The sequence below is a fragment of the Vanessa tameamea genome, chromosome 21, assembly GCF_037043105.1.
Source record: "Vanessa tameamea isolate UH-Manoa-2023 chromosome 21, ilVanTame1 primary haplotype, whole genome shotgun sequence".
NCBI classification, from domain to species: domain Eukaryota; kingdom Metazoa; phylum Arthropoda; class Insecta; order Lepidoptera; family Nymphalidae; genus Vanessa; species Vanessa tameamea.
Window position 1 is genome coordinate 412,904 of NC_087329.1, and position 19,530 is coordinate 432,433.

The window sequence follows — 19,530 nt, forward strand, 5'->3', positions numbered from 1 at the left end:
ATTCCAAAATTCAAATTTAATTGTTATTTAATTAATATAATTTTAAAAGGTATTTAATAATACATTACACTATAATAGGCAGAATTACTTATTATGTATGTGGGGGTAATTTTTACTACGGAAAGTATAGGCTGGACTCCAAGATCGAACGGGATACCTTAATCGAGGTCGTCTTAATTTTTTAAACATACGTTTGTCATTCATGAAAGCCAAGTCGAAGTTATGATTGGAGTTCCGCTTTTGGGCAAAGGCGAACACGCTGCTTCCATGCGGATTGGATGCACATATATCGAGCAGATGACGTCATACTTCACCTTCGGTTAAGAGTGTTCAGTGTTCTACCCATTTTACAATTTCGGTTGAAAATTGATATATTATTGTAAAAGATAAAGTGCTTCCTTGAACAAGTTATTCTAATAAGCGGTGTCAGTTGTAATTTAGTAGAATTGTTCTCAATTCAAAATGGCGTTCTTGAATGTTGCCAGTAATCTAAAATATTAACAAGCTTAAGAGTTGTTTTAAATAACCTTGAACTCATATCTCCCCAACATAATATACATTAAAATATACATACAATTGATAACAATTTACAAAGATCAATCTAATTATGCAACTTCGATTGTTGTGACGGACTCTGCATCCAACTTGACGAAGAATTCTTGCTGCCCAACGCGAATATTAGCTGATTTCGTGTTTGCTGCCCTGTGTAGAAAATAAATCTATGTTTAACAAAAATTACCAATTGTGTTATTTAATAAAACGTTGCAATGGTATTTGCTGTTATTTTTTATGTCCTATAGTAGGCGAACTGGCAAGTGGGTCACCACGGCCTAGCAAACATTGGTGATGTAAGAAATCTTAATAATTGTTCCAATAACCAATGTGCCACCGACCTTGGGAATGCTATGTCCCGTAGTTACACTGGTTCACTTAACTTTCAAATTGGAAGACAATAATACTAAGTATTACTGCTTGGCGGTAGAATTTTTAAAGAGTAGATGATACCTACCCCTATGGATTGTGTGAAAGACGATATGGTTAGAAAGAATGTCACTTGTGAGATGACGTCTGACAGCGAAGTATGGAAGAAGAAGACATGCTGCGCCGACCCCAAGTAAAATTGGGATAAGGGCAGGAGGATGAGAATGATGATGATACCTACCCCGACGGGCTTGCACAAAGCCCAACCACGAACTTTCTTTTTAAGTCTGAAAATTGTACCATAGTGAGGTAATTGTGGAATGAACCCTTACTTTTGACAAAAACAACGACTCTGTCAGTTACGCCTTTGAAGTAAGAAAAGCTTTCTAATTAAAATCATATACTATACCTATAATTAAATAATTAATTTATACATGGATTGTTACGGTTGTTTTATTGTATTTTTCTTTTAATCGGTTTTCTTTGATGTGTACAGGGCTTAGGGCTCGGTGCAAGATAAGGGCTTACTGAGACTTCTTATAACATCCGTACAATAATACTTATAATCCATGACATCGATGTTCGAGGGTTAGACGAGTAAGCGTCTTCGTTCCATCGTCAGATGACAGCTTAACAATCGTTTACACATTGATTGACAGTCACGCCTTTTTATAGACGTATTAAACAATTTTGAAAATGATATAGCGTGGATTACATTACCCGATATTTTTAATTAGCCCCACTCGACTGAACCCTGAACCTCGGGATCTGCAGGCCTATAAACTAACCGCTAGATTAAATAGTCGCGCCTTATGTATGTATATAACTTACTCGTTGTGGATGACAACAACGATTGTGTCGGTTGGTGTCAGGAAGGCAACAGAATCGTAGTAGCTTTGGTCCAACGCTTGGAGTTCTTGCCTGTAAAATAATTCAGCATTGTGATTTGCGACATTGACTATAATGGCGTACCACCCAAAGCCTTATCCAACCATCAGAGGAATAAAGCCAATTAAACAACATTTGACAGCAAATGGACACGACATCATTGGTCGAGAGCTTGATTAATCCGTGATATTCACTATGCATTTGCGAAAAAATGGCGATTTGAACGTCGACGAAATTGTTATCGGAATTTTGTTAGTAAAATTCAAGTGGATATACCTAGGTAGTTAAGTGTAATTATATATTCATAATAAACTCTCAGTAGTGCACAACATAGCTGAGTTATTAGCAAATCGCATGAAATACGTTAATCTAAAGTTTGTTTATCTTTTTTCCTACTTCCATTGGAATAGGCTGTTAAGATTATTTCCATGACAAAGTTAAGAACGCATTGAAAAAGTAGTCAACAGTTGGCCAATAAGTACACGCACGCTAGTGAAATAGTAGTCGCTTGAAGAGTTTCAAGCTCAGCTGTTACGCACACCAAGATAATAAAGTTACGGTTGTTTTAAATGTTTTGTAGTTCGATACTATCTAGATATAATATTAATAACTAATCAAAGAGGTAAGCAGATGGGAAAAGTGCCACCTATCACCACCCCTAATAAGATCTTATGTCCCTTGTACCTGTAGTTACACTGACTCACTCAGACTTTAACTGGAACACGAGCTATTTGCTAGTTGGCCGTACTATATTTGATTAGTGTTACGTGATACATAACTGATAGTAAACTATAATTTGACTTTTTATCACGGTTATGTTTAATGTAATCATTTTCCGTATGTATTATTAAGTATTTTAGTTCGTTTTGTTAATTATGTGTTACATAGTTTTATTGGGAATACGATCCGAATAACTGGTTCCTTACTGGTTACTTACACGTCCAATTCCTCTGTCGGGATTATTTTCGAAACTTCTATTCGTCTAGAACCTCTCGGTATAAATTTGGAGAAATGACCCATCGCATAGAAGGTCGGCTGTTTAAGGAACTCCTCGTTCTGGGCGTCCACTATGATGGGGGAGTCGACGTAATTCTTGAGCCACGTCGGGCCACCCTCCTTGTTGAGGCACATATTCCAATCTATCCACCCTATTATGTTGTAGTTCAGGTTCTGAAAAATAATTCCGAAGATATACATACATGTACTGACTTATCCATGACTTTCAAGTCAGAGCTGATGCAAACAAACTTTTGTTCCTCGAATATTACAACATATAACCTTTCTAAAATATAAAAGATTCCGTTTTCGGTCTCGACTGATTTGAGGATTAAATGCCTCATTGATCCAGCGACCTTACAAAGGTTTAAAGATCTCACAAATGAGACAGTAGCCATAGCTTCTAGTCTGAAAGTAGTTCACTGTAAGAGCAAGTAATAATAAATGCATAATTACCTCAAGGATGTCCTTGATGTATACTTTGGCTCTTTTCCACGACCCCAAGTCTACTTTAGGAATATCAGTCAGTTTGAATCCTAGAAGTATTAGAGTTCCGTGTTTTAACAATATTGGATTCTTGTTTTGTTACTAATGACACTGTATACTGATTGAACCTGCAGAGTCCTCCAGCAGAGACCCTGCTCTAACAAAGTCTTGGGACCTAATCTAAGAACATCATATTTGGACCTAGACAATTTTATTACTTTTTACTTAATGCATTCAGTCTACTTTAATACATAATGTTATTTTCCTAACAAACTTTAAACATGTTTGGTGGTAGAACTTTGTGAAAGCCCGTCTGGGTAGAACCACCCACTCATCAGATATTTTATCGCCAAACAACGGTACTCAGTATTGTTGTTTTTCGGTTTGAAGGGTGAGTGAGCCAGTGTAACTACAGGCACAAGTGACATAACATCTTAACTCCCAAAATTAGTCGCGCACTGGTGATGTAAGGAATATTTAATATTTCTTATAGCGCCATTGCCTAGGGCGACGGTGACCACTTACCATCAAGTTGAAGAATTTGCCTGTCTACCTACCTATATAAAAAAACTAAATATATACAAAACCCGTCGAGAAGTTTAGTCTCATTGGTGTAGCGTAATCCTAACTAATATTTACGTTTACATCATCGATCATGAGGAAATTTTGTATATACGATTTCAGGGGTAGAAAATGACATTCGCCACAAAACACCTGCCCTCCCCCTCATAGGTAAGAGATGGCGCGAGTGGAAAGTAGTAAGTGATAAATAACATCCAATGTTTAATTTATCTTTTAGATATTTTTTTTATAATAACGAGAAACGATGTTTGGATATTAAATTCGAGAAATGAAATGTCAAAAATATAAGATATCAATACCTACGCACGCTTCGGTGGATAGGATAAATTTGTCCGGATAGTTCTTACTGATTCTTGCTAGTATAGCAGGAGGCGTACTTTCATCGAAATAGTAATGGACCGCTATCCCATCTATGTACTTCAGAATTTCGTCATCTTCTACTATCTGAAACATTTGTACAACAACGCACCAGGAATATAACACCTTAATTGCAATGTGTGTGCAGTGTGCATTATCATTGGCCAGTTTGACTCTCTTAATACTATCTATTTGATTATTTAAACTAGCTGTGATATTCGTCACCCTGTGAGTCACAGCGTGATTTTATAAAGACTGTAACTTTATTCAATTAATAAACTATTTAAAGGCGGTTCCTCGTCGGGTCTATTCCATTGCGCAGTTCAGATTCGAGCATTACAAAAGTGTGTGACAAGAACTTATCGTTACCGTCCGTAACCTGTAATGATACAAATTGTCCGAAATTTTCGCAACAAATGACTCGACTGCAGGCGAATGCTCAAAATCGAACCTTAGGCTGTTACATTGCAGGCGAATGTTTCCGGTAAGGGATCGCGCTAATGCAAAAAAAAAATTCATATTGATCCGGTACACTCTGGAATTAATTCGTTCAAATAAACAAACTCTTCGGCTCCATATTATATAGATAATAATGTACTTACAGATTCAAAAAAAGGTACTAGAGTGTATCTTTGATCATCTGCAGCCATTATCCGGATGTCTTGAACTGAACAGTTTCGAATTGTAGGCCCTAAATTGTTTTTTAAAAATTTCGCCTGAAAAATCAACAGTTACAATTTAATCGTTTGATTCGTAGCAAAATTATATGAGCCAAGATACCCCAATAACAAACATAAATCTTTATATTATACTACAGATTCAAACCCGCACTACTGAATTTTATATGTTTTCATATTTAATTTCATGCTCGGATGAGAGAAAAATATTACTTTGTAATAAAGGAAGGTACCGACCGACTCGTGGCATATTCTTCTATAGAGCAGCATTGTTGTGTTCCAGTTTAAGGGTGAGTGAGTCGGTGTTACTACGAGCACAAGGGACATGACATCTTAGTTATCAATGGCTTATTGGTGTTTTGAAGAATTTCTTTCGGCACAAATATATATGGAAGATGGTGACGACTTACCACCAGATGGCAGATTTTATTTCATTCACAGAAGATATACTGCCACATGACAACGAATTCGCATTGGATTAACGAGGCGGAATAAAGTCCAAATCTTTTCCTTAAGAGCGCAAGCAGTAATATAATAATTACTTGATGCTACTTAAGTTTGTTTATTTAAGTCTATCTATAACTTTTATTGAAATTGACAGACGTTGGTACCATTTTATTTTTAGTCCATATCTGGGTTCCTTTGACTTCCAATAAAAAGGGAAGCAGCGGTTCATTTGCAGCTGACAGTCCCCATATTTTTATACCTTGTTGGTTGTAAAGCTCGGCGAATCTAAAATAAATAATGAAAATTCAAATTGAAATATCTTCATTAATTATAATTATATACAATTTCTTCTTTATTGTCAATCGAAAAATACTGTCAGGAAATAAAATAATCTGACTTAAAAGGAACCGGCTATAGAAACGATGGCGTTTATTTGTGTTATCAGCCCATTAACTATTAACTTACTGACTGTACAATACACATTGATGCAACACTGATCTACAAAAATTGTCTACCTATCAATTATTTCCTTGGTAATGGTAATTGTGCCCGAATTTGATTGGAAATAAACGCGTTTTGTGACCTGTGCCGAGAGCACGCCTTTATTTTCGTTAAAATACACATCACTGTCTTGATATAATATTTAATAACTTAAGTTTTTTAATAAGTCCCTATGATACTATGGTATCAATACGTTTAACTTCGCGAAATAAATAAATAATCAATATATTTTATTGAATTATATTTAATACAGTATATAAAAAGAAGTTATACCAATGCTTCATCAACATTATTACAAAAAAATCTTGTAAGTAAGTAGTAGTACTTACTTGCACTGATAGTCAGCGTATGCCTGATAATAATCTTCATTAACATATTGGAACCCTGAATTCTGTTCCTTTATAACCATCCAAGTAGGAGGTGCCCAACTCGCTGTAACGACTTCCACATCGACTTTTGCTGCTTTCATACAAGCATGGATCATGGGGACCTTGAGGGAAATTTTCTGATGAATTTATCGTTACCAACAGTACAGCAGACTTAATATCTGATGTATCATATCTAAAGTCGCACTTATAATTGTTAAAAACGGCAGATTATTCCATGAAAGGTAGATAGAGAGATTTATACATAGATGATGGAAAAGGGGAAATCAGGGCGTTACTTTAACGTTCTTCTAAATAAAACACAATAAAAGTACATACCTACGTATGATAATAAAATACACTTTAATTTATTTAAAACCAATCCACTTTAACATCCGTTATTATAATATGAAATATAACTGATTTTCATCTATGGCTTCGCTTGCCTGTTATGGTTGGGCCTTATATTTTCGGTATATATATATATATATATATATATATATATATATATATATATATATATATATATACCTATAATAGTTGATATCCTTTCTTGGGGTTCAGGTCAAATTCGGTTCAGTAGTTTGCCCGTGAAACCGTAGCAGACAGAGCTACTTTCGCACTTAAAATATTGGGATAGATATGGATTTTCAAGATAACATTTATATTTATTAATTGGAATCTTAAAATAATGTAATTACCTTGTATAAGACGTCTTCCGGGGCTAAAGTAAAGTTGGTTAATTTTGTGTCGTTAATTGGGTATTCATTGTAAGCGTATGGGCGCGTGGAGAAATCCGACGAAGTGTTAGGGACGCGAATCATTGAATATTCCAATCCGTCTTCACTGCAATACGAGCTTAGGGCAAAAAAAAAAAAACATTTTGGCAATTATTTAAATAATTATATAAACATCATGTCTTTCTTGTCTCTCTCTTCTCGATAACTGTTATTGGTATACAAAGTCCATGACTGTGCAGAATGCACATTTCTATTCCGATGGATAATCTCACAGTTAGATGCGGTGGCTTAACTCAGGGGTGCCAGAAACCTGGTCACCGCACCTTATGGAGCGCCTTGCCGATGATGGTCAGTTCTTAGAAAACCGGTGAAAGTCCCAGTAGGCCTCTTAAAATTTTTTTTTTTGGAAGTAGTGTATATCGCCACAATTGCCATATACACTAACCAAGCTAACTACAGCAATTATTATTGGATATTTAAATGGTTAATTATGATATGATAACTGTACTTTTTACACACTAGTCCATTTTAATCGATCAACTGCAAAACGAAACGGGATTTAATTGCCTGAACAGATTCATCAATCAAAACATAACTGTAAAATTTGATTGAACTTTTCTTAATTCACGATTTTTTTTTAATGTTAGAGCAACAAATTGGTCGACCAAAATCGACCATGTCCCATTTACTCGATTAGATGCTGTTGTGCCGCAGGCGGTAAGCTCTTCCAATTTATTCCTGCAGAATCCGTCACCGCCCCGCCGAAACCTTCAATTGTCTGATACATTTTTTCTGGTTGGACGTCCAGGACCAAATCGAAGGATTCTATAAAATTAAGTTCACGATTACTGTAAGATCAATTAGAAATAAAATATTTCATAGTTATATTTACCATTGTCACTCGTATAAGATTGTTCTTGCGTGAAACCATAGCTTTTACTAAACCTTTTACCCGACTGAAACAAAAGAGTAAAACTATTATTAGTTAAAATAAACCTAACCTTGTTCAGCCTAATAATGTTCAGGATTACAGGAGTACTGGATTCATTTATTTATGTTGAAAACGTCGACAACATCGTGCACTTAGGTCATCGATATCAAGTATTATCACTAATAATAAAACATAACAGTAAAATTTATAATAAAACAGGCTGACGGCACGATATTCAATGAAATAGTATTTATACAGAAAATTAATTTTATCGATGCTCTTGTACTTGAACATCTTTTAAAACGTAATTCTCAAAATTTCAAACACCAAGACCAAATTTGTTGTGTATCGGAAATAAAAAAAAATCAAATTATAAAGTTCTTCCATATGTGAAAATATGTTTAAAAAAATATATATCCTAAAAGTGATAGATATTTAAAAAAAAATATATTTTGTCTCATAATCTTTCATATTGTTTTGATAAGTTATGACTTACTGATATAAGGTAAGGCAATAAGTCACCATCGCTAATATATAAATAAAAATGCTTACCTTAGATGACGTGTACACTATATAGTTTCCATCGTCCGGAATTTCTCTAGTGACTGTATCACAGTAGGTAGTGTTGCAGACGCATACTACTGTCTCCTCGTATTGTCTGGGTGCGCAAGGAAGATCTATTCATATTATAATTAAAAAAATACAATATAATTGTTAAACAAAAAATATTTAGTTTTCTATGACTTGATATTCAAGGACTTCGGGGTCTTAAGTCTTTGCAGGCACTTTGAAGCACATGTGTGGTCATTACCGTCTTTACCATAGGGCACACTGGGCATGTGCCCAGGGACCCCATCGGAGAGGGCCCCGAAGAACCAACAATTTGTTTCACACGTTTATGCTCACGTCGACTGCTATACATTATATTTTCGTAATTGTCATATTTGTAAGAAATAACTAACATGTTTATCAAAAGGCTAGTGACGATAGTCGATATTAAAAGTTGAAAGCTATAGACGTACTCTTCATGATAGAAAGAGATATACTATAGTCATAAGATTGTACAACCAATCAGATTCCTACGAATTTACGAAAAGTACCTCACCGTTTATTTGAAACTATACTTAAGGCCTGGCTATAAGCAAATTATTTGTACATGATAGTAAATATCTACCAAAAGGGCCCCAAATTCATGGGTGCCTAAGGGCCCCAGCATAGCTTGACACGGCTCTGTCTATGGTCATATTAAATATCTGCGGAATCTTCTTAGTCCGAAACTTTCGTATAATAAGTTTACATTTATTCATTTTTATACACGGACATCGCCGATTCTATTATAATTATCTATATAATCCATTTTATATACAGAGACTTTTCTCTATTTATATCTATAAAAAGATAGATGTTTTGTTTATGTGAGCGCAAAATCCACTAAGAAATTTTGACATGAAATTCAAACCAAGAAGGTTTTTCACAAAAGATTATCATACAACAGTAATCTAGCTATAAATATATTATTTCCTTATTAAAAAAAACTATAAACGTCTTAATAATTCAGAACGTTAACAATTTAATAACTTAAGATAAAGTAATACTTACCAGCATGCACTGATAACACAAATAATGATAAAAGGATTTTTAACTTCCGGAAATGTTTCATCGTGGTGAACAATGATGAGCTACAACTCAACCGTGCCAATGTTAACTCAGAAGTAAATTATAGAAATTGTGTATATTATAGATATACAAATGAATAAATACCTATAATTTTATGTACAGGCTGTATAAATGTATTATTTTTATTAAATTCGACTTCTAATATATTTACTTTTATTAAAAGTGCTAGCTGTCCCGACTTCACGTGGGTAAAATTCATTTTGCTGATATACATTAGCATCGAACCAAGTGATCTCTCCACCCGTAAAGGTAATGGCCATGAGACGTCCCAACATTGGGCAAACAGTACCATTTATTATTGAGAAGTTTCCATTTATGAAATGTGGCAGATTTCCCTTCAGAACCTACAATAAAATATCTCCTTTCAGAACGTTAGTAAGGTTTTCTTACCAGCCGAACTTATAACGATCAGGTCATATTCTTGGGACGAAGCCATTAAATACAGAGATAGATCGGGTTTGGCATGGAACTTCCAAAATCCTTCGGCATAACAAATATTGATATAAAAAAATGTATAAATATAAATTATTTTTTTATCTTTTTGATCAAAACCCTAAGGTATACTAAGTATAGTGTAATTTTATATTTATTTAATATCCAATGCTCTATTTTTTATCAAATCAACTTCAAACGGAATTAATGTTGCTGTTGGGGAATTATTTACAGGCACAAGGAATATAACATCTCAGTTCTTCAAGCATATGGCGTCTGGGGCGATGAAAGAATCGGTTAATATTTCCTACAACGCCGATGTCTATGGTTGGTGTTCACTTATGAGGTAAGCCATTAGCCTAAATAATATTAAAAAAAAAAAAAAAAACTCTTTAAGGTGTGATTTATATAATACGCAAAAAATATGAAATAAATAAATTGTTTAATTCTATTGAGTTACACCTGTATTCACCACGTGGAAACTTCAAGGTCATGCAATATTTACAATTAGCATAATTATTTATGTTCAGGTAAAAATGAACATGAAAAATATTTAAATTATAAGGGAAGTACGGACAAAATGACATAGTCACCTTATTTAGAATTAGATTTGGCGGGTTTTAGTTACGTCTCCACTACTGTATCACATGTCGGCAGGCATATATAAAATCCTGTCATACCATATATAAAACATAATAAACATAATCAGCCTGTAAATTTCCCACTGCTGGGCTAAGGCCTCCTCTCCCGTTGAGGAGAACGTATGGAGCATATTCCACCACGCTGCTCCAATGCGGGTTGGTGGAATACACATGTGGCAGAATTTCGTTGAAATTAGACACATGCAGGTTTCCTCACGATGTTTTCCTTCACCGCCGAGCACGAGATGAATTATAAACAAATTAAGCACATGTAAATTCAGTGGTGCCTGCCTGGGTTTGAACCCGAAATCATCGGTTAAGATAATATAATACCATTAAATAAATAAATATGATTAAAAAACAAAACACCCTGTCATTTTGTCCATACTTCCCCTAATAAAAATATTTTATTAAATAATATTTACGATTAAAAAAAACAGTCACAACCAATCATTGAACAACTGTTATTATTTGATTAAATAATTATGACGTTTTAAAAATGCTTCCACAAGAAATACTGTCGCGGATATATGCGTATCTATATAAATATGTGTTTGTATGTTTGTTCTCTATGTTTTCTAAGACATTCATCCGATTGTGATAAAACTGTGACGAGTTGTTCTGTTCAAACTTTTGTTGGCGCTATGATTTTTGAAGCGGGCAAAATTAAAAAAAAAAGAAAACATTGGCCGGAAAGTTAAGCTCCGAGATGGTAAAAGAAGCTGCGGTAGACAAATTATGAGATGGGAGGACGATACTAAAAAAGCAGCGAGTCCAATATGGTCTCGCAAAGCAAAAGATAGGTACGAATGGAAATCTTTAGAGGAGGCCATTGTCGGAAGACAAGCTGTAGGAGACCAACGACCGTGAACCGATATTTTACATCAAAGTTTAAGTCAAAAGTAAAAACTGTGTTTTATAATTTATTTGTATTTTTACAGCTGTATATACAAGAGTAAAACGTCATTCGAGGGCAAATGTGTCTGCAGGGGGGCCGGATGTTGTCGCTACGATTTTTGAAGCGGGCTACATTAAAAAAAAAAAAAAACATTGGCGGAAAAGTTAAGCTCTCTTCTGGATACGCTGGAACCGGGAACATTGTTATAACATTATCTTACATTACTGTATTGTTTTACATTAATTGCTTAACTTAAACAATTAAAAGAAACATTATTAATTAATTTCGAGAGTGATACATATAACTCATATAAATACACCGTACAAATAACTAGCAGCAATTAATTAACAAATAACTTCCTTTTACGCTTCACATAAGAGCCTTATTCTACCCGTGCTGTACGGTGAAGGGTAGCTTAGCTAAATATAAGCCTATTGTACTCACGAATAATAACTTATTAATTGTTTACAGATCCGAGCAGCTGTCTAAATAGACAAAGAAACTTAATATTCATACTAGTGGGACCCCCGAAAAATGTCGCGTTTATTCAAAAGAATTGGAGGTTTTCTCGATAACAATTTTCTGTAATTTTGTTTACGTTTTTCATTTTTTTATATACAGCCGAAGTAATGATTCCTAACTGGCCAGTAATTTTATCCGCTCTCTAATATTAGGTAAATCATCGTTAAATAACAACAATTTAGTGAATTGTAATCAAGAGTCCTCTTTATTTTTCTGCACATCTATGGCTGGAGCTTTTAAAAATGAGACCATAACCATTTTTTTATATGCAGCTATCGTCGCATAATCATTGAGACAAAAATCGGCTTACCCAATTAATATATAAGATTAATTATTATTATATAGGTTTTTTAAGAACACTTTTAAGTAATGTCTTTTTTATTTTGGTTTTCAATATAGATACTTTGTCAAATTATATTGTTGATATCATTCTAAATACACGGACAATCCTCTAAGCGCAGAGATATTCCTCTAGACGCACGGACATTCCTTGAAGCGTGTGGACATTTCTCTAAATGCGGGTACATTCCTTTAGACGCACGGACATTCCTCTACACGTACGGACATTCCTTTAAACGTGCGGACATTCCTCTAAACGCGCGAATATTTCTCTAAGCGCGCGGATATTTATCTAAACGTGCGGATATTTCTCTAAACAAGTGGACCTTTCTCTAAACGCGCAGACATCCCTCTAAACGCACGGCCATTCCTCCTAAGTCACTCAAAACACAGGAGATTCGAACTTCAAAACGTGTAATTTATCAATTTTCCGAATTACAAAAATACAGTAATTTTAAAAATCAAAGACTTGTTCATTTATTTCATTGTTTCATTCATTTATTCAATTGAGTTGAAACATCTTTGTTGACTCGGACAATATTGACATAACTCTCTGGTGTAATTTTACCAAAGTACAATTATAGTAAACTCATGGGTCGTAGTCGGACACTTTATTACAAAATATGTAGGTTAAGCGTCGAGTTGAGAACCTCCTTTGTCATTGTCGGTTAAAACATTAGCCAGTCTTCTTTTCCCTGCCCGTGACGTGATCTCATCGGGGTCGGCGGCATGTGTTTTCCTTCCATTCCCCTCAATTCACATCAGCCTCCTCACACACTTTCCCCACCCTCCCTCTACGCTCATGCTTTACCAACTCAAACAATAACCTTTCACTTTTTCTGATATTGGCGCTACTTCCTCTTACGTACTCCATTTTTTATTATACATCACCTCGTCACTCCGAACATCCTCATCTCTGCTACATAAAAATTATTTTCATCTTTCACGGCCAAGCAGAACTATCCATACATCTACGGGTCTAATTACGGACTACTATTTAAGCAAAAACATAAGCCAGTATAAAATAAAAAAAACAACATTTTTCTCGAAGCTTTATTTTCACTTATTAACAAAACTTGCATTAACGATCGACCGCAAAACGATTACATCCTTATACAACTTGACATGTACGCTGTGTTTTATTTAAAAGCAGAATGGAAATGTTTGTAGAATTGAATTACTTTCAAAATACATGCTTTTCTTTTAAAATATATATATATTAATAAAATATATATATGTACAAACCCTAAGTAAATGCAATCGTAAGACTAAAACATGAAATAATTCGATAACATTATTCACTGGAATAATAAAAAAATGCATTACAAATCAGTATAGAAAAAAAAAAACTTCAAACTAAAATTTAACTCAATAAAACTTTGACTGTAAGATTCAACTCTCTCTACTCAATAGAAATATATTACTTGTACCATGTAAGTGGAATTACGTTCCAATTTAATAAATATTATAAACGCTGTTTCCCAAGACTCATATATGCCCAGAACATTTTAGCGGCAATTTTTATTATTGCAATTTCAGTTCTGAAAGAATTTTTTTCAATGGAACGACGGTACCCACGAGCGAGGGATATATTATATCCTTAATCACTTCAATGGTTTAGTATTTATAATGTAACAGACAGGCAGGCAGATTTAAATTTTAACTAAGAGTTTGATTGTAAGATACATGGAATCAAGTTAATATTTAACAGAATTAAATGATAATTACTTATGATGATTAACGAAAAAATGATGGCGTTTAAGGCGTGCATCTTTCCAAGAAACGTGGATAGAGGCACGTTTCTCGGATGTGGTATCTGTTCAGCAGCCAGCACAGGAAACGTTCCAGGCCGAGCCCGTAGCCGCCGTGGGGGACGGAGCCGAATTTGCGCTGGTCGGTGTACCAGTAGTAGGGGGCCGGGTCGATACCTTCGCGCTTGTAACCTGAAACGAAATTTATATCAGAACATCATATTTACATTTTTAATGTGACAAAAATATGGCTGATACTATCAGCCATATTGCCATAACCTTATATATATATATATATATATATATATATAAATCAAAATACAAATTATTTAAGTTGGCTCTTACAAGTATTTTGATTAATTTTAATATCAAGCGACCACCGGTTTAGAATGTTGATTCTACCGACAAGAACCATCATCATATATATAATATTGGTATGATACAAATAAATATATATTTATATGAACAGTGGTAGACATAATGGTTACTGTAACTGCTGTACAAAGAATCTAGGAGGTCAGTCCTGCTTCAGATTTGTACAAGCATGTGGTCTGTGATTTCAGGCATTTCTGTTATGAGCCCCAATGGGTTCCCCACTAAATATTTCTTTGATAGTAATTATTCCACAATACATACCTTCCATCAGTTCCTCGTGATCCCACATCCTCATGGACCCCCCGACTATTTCCCCAACACCCGGCATCAGAAGATCAACAGATTCAGTTAGACGGTTGTCATCTTTACAACGAAGCATGTAGAAAGATTTGATCTCTGCTGGAAATTTGCAGAGAAGTATGGGCTCACCGATGGCATCAGTCATCTTCCGTTCAGGACCTTCTGGAATGTCCTGTGGAAATTAAAATATACTTAAGTTTATCAATGACTCTACATTATCAATTGTTAAGACTGTTTATTTTGATTTATTAGGTTGAGTTTATTTATTTATGTCAGCTGAAATGTTGTAATAGGTTTAGGGTCTAGCTTATAAAGCTGCAGAATTTATTTTTAATTATTTGTTATGTATCTTCAGAGCTGTCTGTGCCTTTGCTAATAGCCTAATTATTTAAAACACTAAAGCATTTAACACTAAGACCAAAAAATCTTTTGTTGTATTAATATGGCATATATTTAAAAAAAAATATTTAAATTTTGAAGATCACACATTAGGTATAACCGCAGTTATGTATTACAACTGTATTGGCAAACTTACTTCTCCAAATTCATAGAAAGTTTGGTCATCTTTAGTAATGTTGTTGGCACGTAGATATTCGATAGCTTCCACATACGTCATACGCTTAAACGGCTTTTCGGGTTTCTGAAAATAAAGAATGACCATTGTGACAGGGGGGACAAACCTTAGATTTACATATTCGATAGGATTTTCTAATAAAGTTATAAGGAAAAACGACTTATAGATTGGATATCATAATAAATATGCTATACTATGGTACATTAAAAACAGTTCTGGATTACTATATCTTTAAACTCTATTCTAACCACTTTAATTCTTTGACGAATCCATAATTAATGCCATATATTATTTTAAACCTCGAACAATGACGTCATTTATATCAAGGTCAAAGTCGTCAGGCTATAGTGGCCTGAAGAGGAGCCTCATTTAAATTTACAGTCAGTAATTAAAGCCATTGGAAAAAAAATATTTTATAACTAAATGACATGTTTTTTTTTTTAAAGTTAGGCAGTGTAGCAAACAGCCTGCTTAATGGTGGGCACAATTGGACATGGACATTAAAACTGTATGAAATATTAAAATCATCTTTTATCATTGTTGCAACTGTTGTTACACTTGTGATAAGGAGATTATTTCAAATAAAACTATTATTATTTGAATATCAGAAATTACCTTGAAATTGGGGTTAAGTTCGTACACCAAATGTCCTTCAGGCGATGCCAGAACTCTATCGACAACATCGACGACGAGATCCTCGATCCTATCCAGCAAATCGTTAAAGTCGATGAAGGGACATTCCGCTTCTACATGACTGTATCTGTGATAAAAAGTACAATATAGTCAGTCGGTCGATCGATATTGACGATGCTCCAGCTGGTCTGCACGCATCCTCGGCTTGGCCTCTGGGCCGACCTAGTCGTCACTTTTCAAGATTAAATGTTAAGTTACCACCGGTTTTTGGAGTAGATTCTACCGAGAACCGGATCTACCGTGGGGTGCACGTGTGGAGCGACTCACTCGGCCAGATGGCGCCGCGTGCGCGACAGCTCGGCGCGGTAGGACTGCGCCACGCAGTACACGTCGCCCAGCGCCGCCAGGCACGTCTCCAGGTACAGCTGCGAGCTCTGCGTCAGGTACGCCTGCTCGCTGCGGACCACACCGACACCGTTACGGAGCGTCCGGGTCGCCGGTCGCCGGTCGCCCGCCGCCGGTCGCCGTACCCGAAATAGTCGAACTTGAAGAGCGTGGAGCCGCCCTCGCACTGCGTCTGCACGAGCGTGGGCGGCGCCACCTCGGTGTAGAGGCGGCCGGCGAAGTGCTCGCGGAAGGCGCGCGTCACCTGCGCGCGCGCACGCAGCACCTTCGTCGTGTTCTCGCCGCGGATCATTATGTGCCTGCGGGTGCGATTTACTATTAGTCATCTGCGCCATTTCCTCCTCGAAAGAAAATTAAGTGTTTATAGCTTGCTAATATCGTGTGCCGGAATAAAACTCTCAACAGACTATATAATTATTATATATTCTTCAAGTTTAACTATTGTAATTGGAAAAGTCTCGAATAAGAAATAAGAACAGTGAGCTGGTACACGAGAAAAAATAGAAGAGAAGATATTGAAAGCGTAGGAAAGTTTAAAGAAATACTGGAAGGCGAAATAAAAGCGTATTAAGCGGGCTCGATAAAAGCGGACACGGGCTCGACGCGGGGCAGCAATAGCGGTGTACTGCGGCGGCCGTGGGCCGACTGGCGCTCCGCGGTCCGTTGGCTCCGCCCACTTTCCCGCGGCACAAACTGGATATAACAGTGGGATCGGGACGGCCAGTTGCATCGCTCGCAGCCCGTCGATAGTGGTCACCACATGTTTATACAGTGTGATACTTTATGACGTATTTACATTAAAAAAACGAATAATCCATTTAGTATAGAACTTACACATTGATAAAATATGTTCTAGTTTTTATTTAAGCTCACCATTCACACTAATATAATATAATTAGTTATTTAAAAAAATATAAATTTACATATAAAAATATTACAAAATATAAAACATGACAATAACATTTAAAATTCAATTATAACAATTAAAACATTCACACAAATATTTACCTGTTATCGAGCTGAACGTCAGGCAGAGCATCTTCATTCAATATAGCATCAGCACCACCGGGTGGAGCCAGACCGATGAGCTCCCAGTAATCGACTGTCAGCTCATGACCTCCCGGTGCCTTGTGAAAGAATATTAAATACATTACTCAGATATCCATACTATACTCTAATGGTAGGAGAAAGCATGAGTCGTATTATATTATGAAGACAGGTTTAGCAAGATTTGAAGATGGAAAAATAAAGTGAAGTGTTTTAGCCCATATAGGGGATGAAAAATGAGTTAATGACCTACACCTGAATATAATAGTATTGTTTAAACTTAATAATTTAACAATTATGATTTTTCTTTAACTCACAGACTTTCCTTCAGGTACAACTTCTAGTTTCCCATATAGAATGACCGATGACTCAGTGGACAGAACTAAAGCATTATACGTCTGACAGAGATTGCCATGTAAGACACATTGCATGTACCCAGTGCCGTCACGCAATGTAAGAAAGGCTAACGATTTCCCTTGACGACGTAGACGATGGACCCAACCACGTACACATATTCTTTCACCACGATGTTCAGCCGCTGAAAAGAGATAAAATATTTCAATGTTAGGTAATTAAGATTTATAAGACTATTGCATAAATGTGTTGCTTGACAGGTTTGTGAAAACACATTTAATAGAATTTCATGTTTGTTTGTCACAATACAAGTTTTTTAACAATGTTGTCCTTTACTGGGGAGCAAGAAATCTTAGTGGTACTTTCCAGAAGCCTACTATCTTTATTTAAAATGTTATCTTTAGTTACTTAAGTCGACATTGTATTTGTAAAGCTTGTTTTAAATATTCCTTGGGGTTCAAGTTTGCTTTATAGAAAATTTCATAAAATTCAGATCAGTGTTTAGCCTGTAAAAGCTAAACAGACAGACAGATAGACAGAGTTACTTCTGCATTTATAATATTAGTACAGACATCATGCTTTTGTATGAATTAATTTAATTAAAAATGTCATTTATAACATATTTCTTTACAAAAATGTCAAGTAATAATATTACTGATACCTAAAAAATAAACATAGCGCATCCAGCAGATGATGCAACATGGCAAGAATATTATATATAAGTACTATTTTTATTCAATAATGTTTATGCAGTATTTCATGACTTTATAAATCACAGATCATACAAAAAGCATATTACCATGAAGTATTTTCACAGTCGTGGCTTTTGGCAACGAAGGATCCTCTTTCAAGATGATTTTCTTAGCTTCTTCCAAATTTTGCTGTCTCTTTTCAACATTATCATCGTCCGCCTTTGCTTTTTCAACAGCCTTGTAGCATTCCCGACTCCATATCTTAGTGATTTTCTTTAACTGCGATTTTGCAGCTACGTCATACTGTTTTCCTTCGTCTTTGGAGTCCACGTATATAGTCGGAAACGGTTCCTTGCCAGCGTGACGCATGGCTTGTAAGACTGTTTTAAATGGATTTTCTGCTGAACCATCTCCAGTACTATCGCTGCCAGTCTTCTCGGAAGTATAGATTTCTCCTATAAAACGTATTTTAATAGTATGTCACTAGCATATGTTATTGTTCTTAGGTTATTTCAATGAAAATCATGTACTCACCGATCGTTAATTTTTCTATGTCTGCCATGATTTTAAACTTAAAATTACTAATTAATTTAAGCAAGAAGGAACTACTTGGTAGTAAATTTCAAAGAATATAAAATATGATAGCCATTAACCACTACGTTTTGAGTTTTGACTTTGACAGTTTGACTTGACATAAAACCCGTTGCAGTGTAGTCGACACGAATGATAGTGTTGATCGATAATTCGATTAAACGATACTTAGTACACACTAAGTGCGAATCACGAAATCTTCACGATGCATCAGTTATTTTCGATGTTACTCATCTGTCTTTTACTTTTTAAACACAAATAAAAGCCACAAAAACTTACATTATTCCTGAGTGCTGTAGGGTATAAATTATATTTATATCATACAATTTTCTTTATTAATAAACTGTAACCGTGACACCGAATGCCAAAAGCCAGAAAAGATCTTTGGATAATTCAACTATTACAAGT

At 35.3% G+C, this 19,530-nt stretch overlaps 2 protein-coding genes across 2 annotated transcripts; both read right to left on the reverse strand.

Annotated features, from left to right (window-relative positions):
• Positions 1-334: 334 nt before the first annotated feature.
• On the reverse strand, positions 335-9,578 carry LOC113395247 (lysosomal acid glucosylceramidase-like). The gene is made up of 13 exons (XM_064218334.1): positions 9,491-9,578; positions 8,444-8,568; positions 7,853-7,916; positions 7,650-7,785; positions 6,922-7,078; positions 6,185-6,345; positions 5,519-5,639; positions 4,833-4,946; positions 4,173-4,317; positions 3,262-3,341; positions 2,747-2,979; positions 1,753-1,842; positions 335-702 (listed from the first exon to the last, which is right to left on the reverse strand). Exons 1-13 carry the CDS (start codon positions 9,549-9,551, stop codon positions 606-608), a joined length of 1,584 nt encoding a protein of 527 aa, XP_064074404.1. The 5' UTR covers positions 9,552-9,578; the 3' UTR covers positions 335-605.
• Positions 9,579-14,008: 4,430 nt separating this feature from the next.
• On the reverse strand, positions 14,009-19,213 carry LOC113395214 (asparagine--tRNA ligase, cytoplasmic). The gene is made up of 10 exons (XM_026632779.2): positions 19,066-19,213; positions 18,639-18,986; positions 17,803-18,023; positions 17,447-17,565; positions 16,564-16,737; positions 16,361-16,489; positions 16,016-16,160; positions 15,362-15,466; positions 14,788-14,998; positions 14,009-14,343 (listed from the first exon to the last, which is right to left on the reverse strand). Exons 1-10 carry the CDS (start codon positions 19,091-19,093, stop codon positions 14,159-14,161), a joined length of 1,665 nt encoding a protein of 554 aa, XP_026488564.2. The 5' UTR covers positions 19,094-19,213; the 3' UTR covers positions 14,009-14,158.
• Positions 19,214-19,530: the final 317 nt, after the last annotated feature.

Excerpts from the sequence above, each read along its gene's own strand:
- LOC113395247 (XM_064218334.1), bottom strand. The coding sequence starts at position 9,551 with ATGAAACATTTCCGGAAGTTAAAAATCCTTTTATCATTATTTGTGTTA. Across the intron at positions 7,786-7,852 it reads ATCTTATACGAGTGACAATG|AATCCTTCGATTTGGTCCTG; the intron begins GTAAATATAACT and ends TTAATTTTATAG. Across the intron at positions 703-1,752 it reads GTTGTTGTCATCCACAACGA|GGCAGCAAACACGAAATCAG; the intron begins GTAAGTTATATA and ends TTTTCTACACAG.
- LOC113395214 (XM_026632779.2), bottom strand. The coding sequence starts at position 19,093 with ATGGCAGACATAGAAAAATTAACGATCG. Across the intron at positions 16,738-17,446 it reads GACGTTCAGCTCGATAACAG|GCACATAATGATCCGCGGCG; the intron begins GTAAATATTTGT and ends TCGCACCCGCAG. Across the intron at positions 16,490-16,563 it reads TTCAAGTTCGACTATTTCGG|CGAGCAGGCGTACCTGACGC; the intron begins GTACGGCGACCG and ends TGTGGTCCGCAG.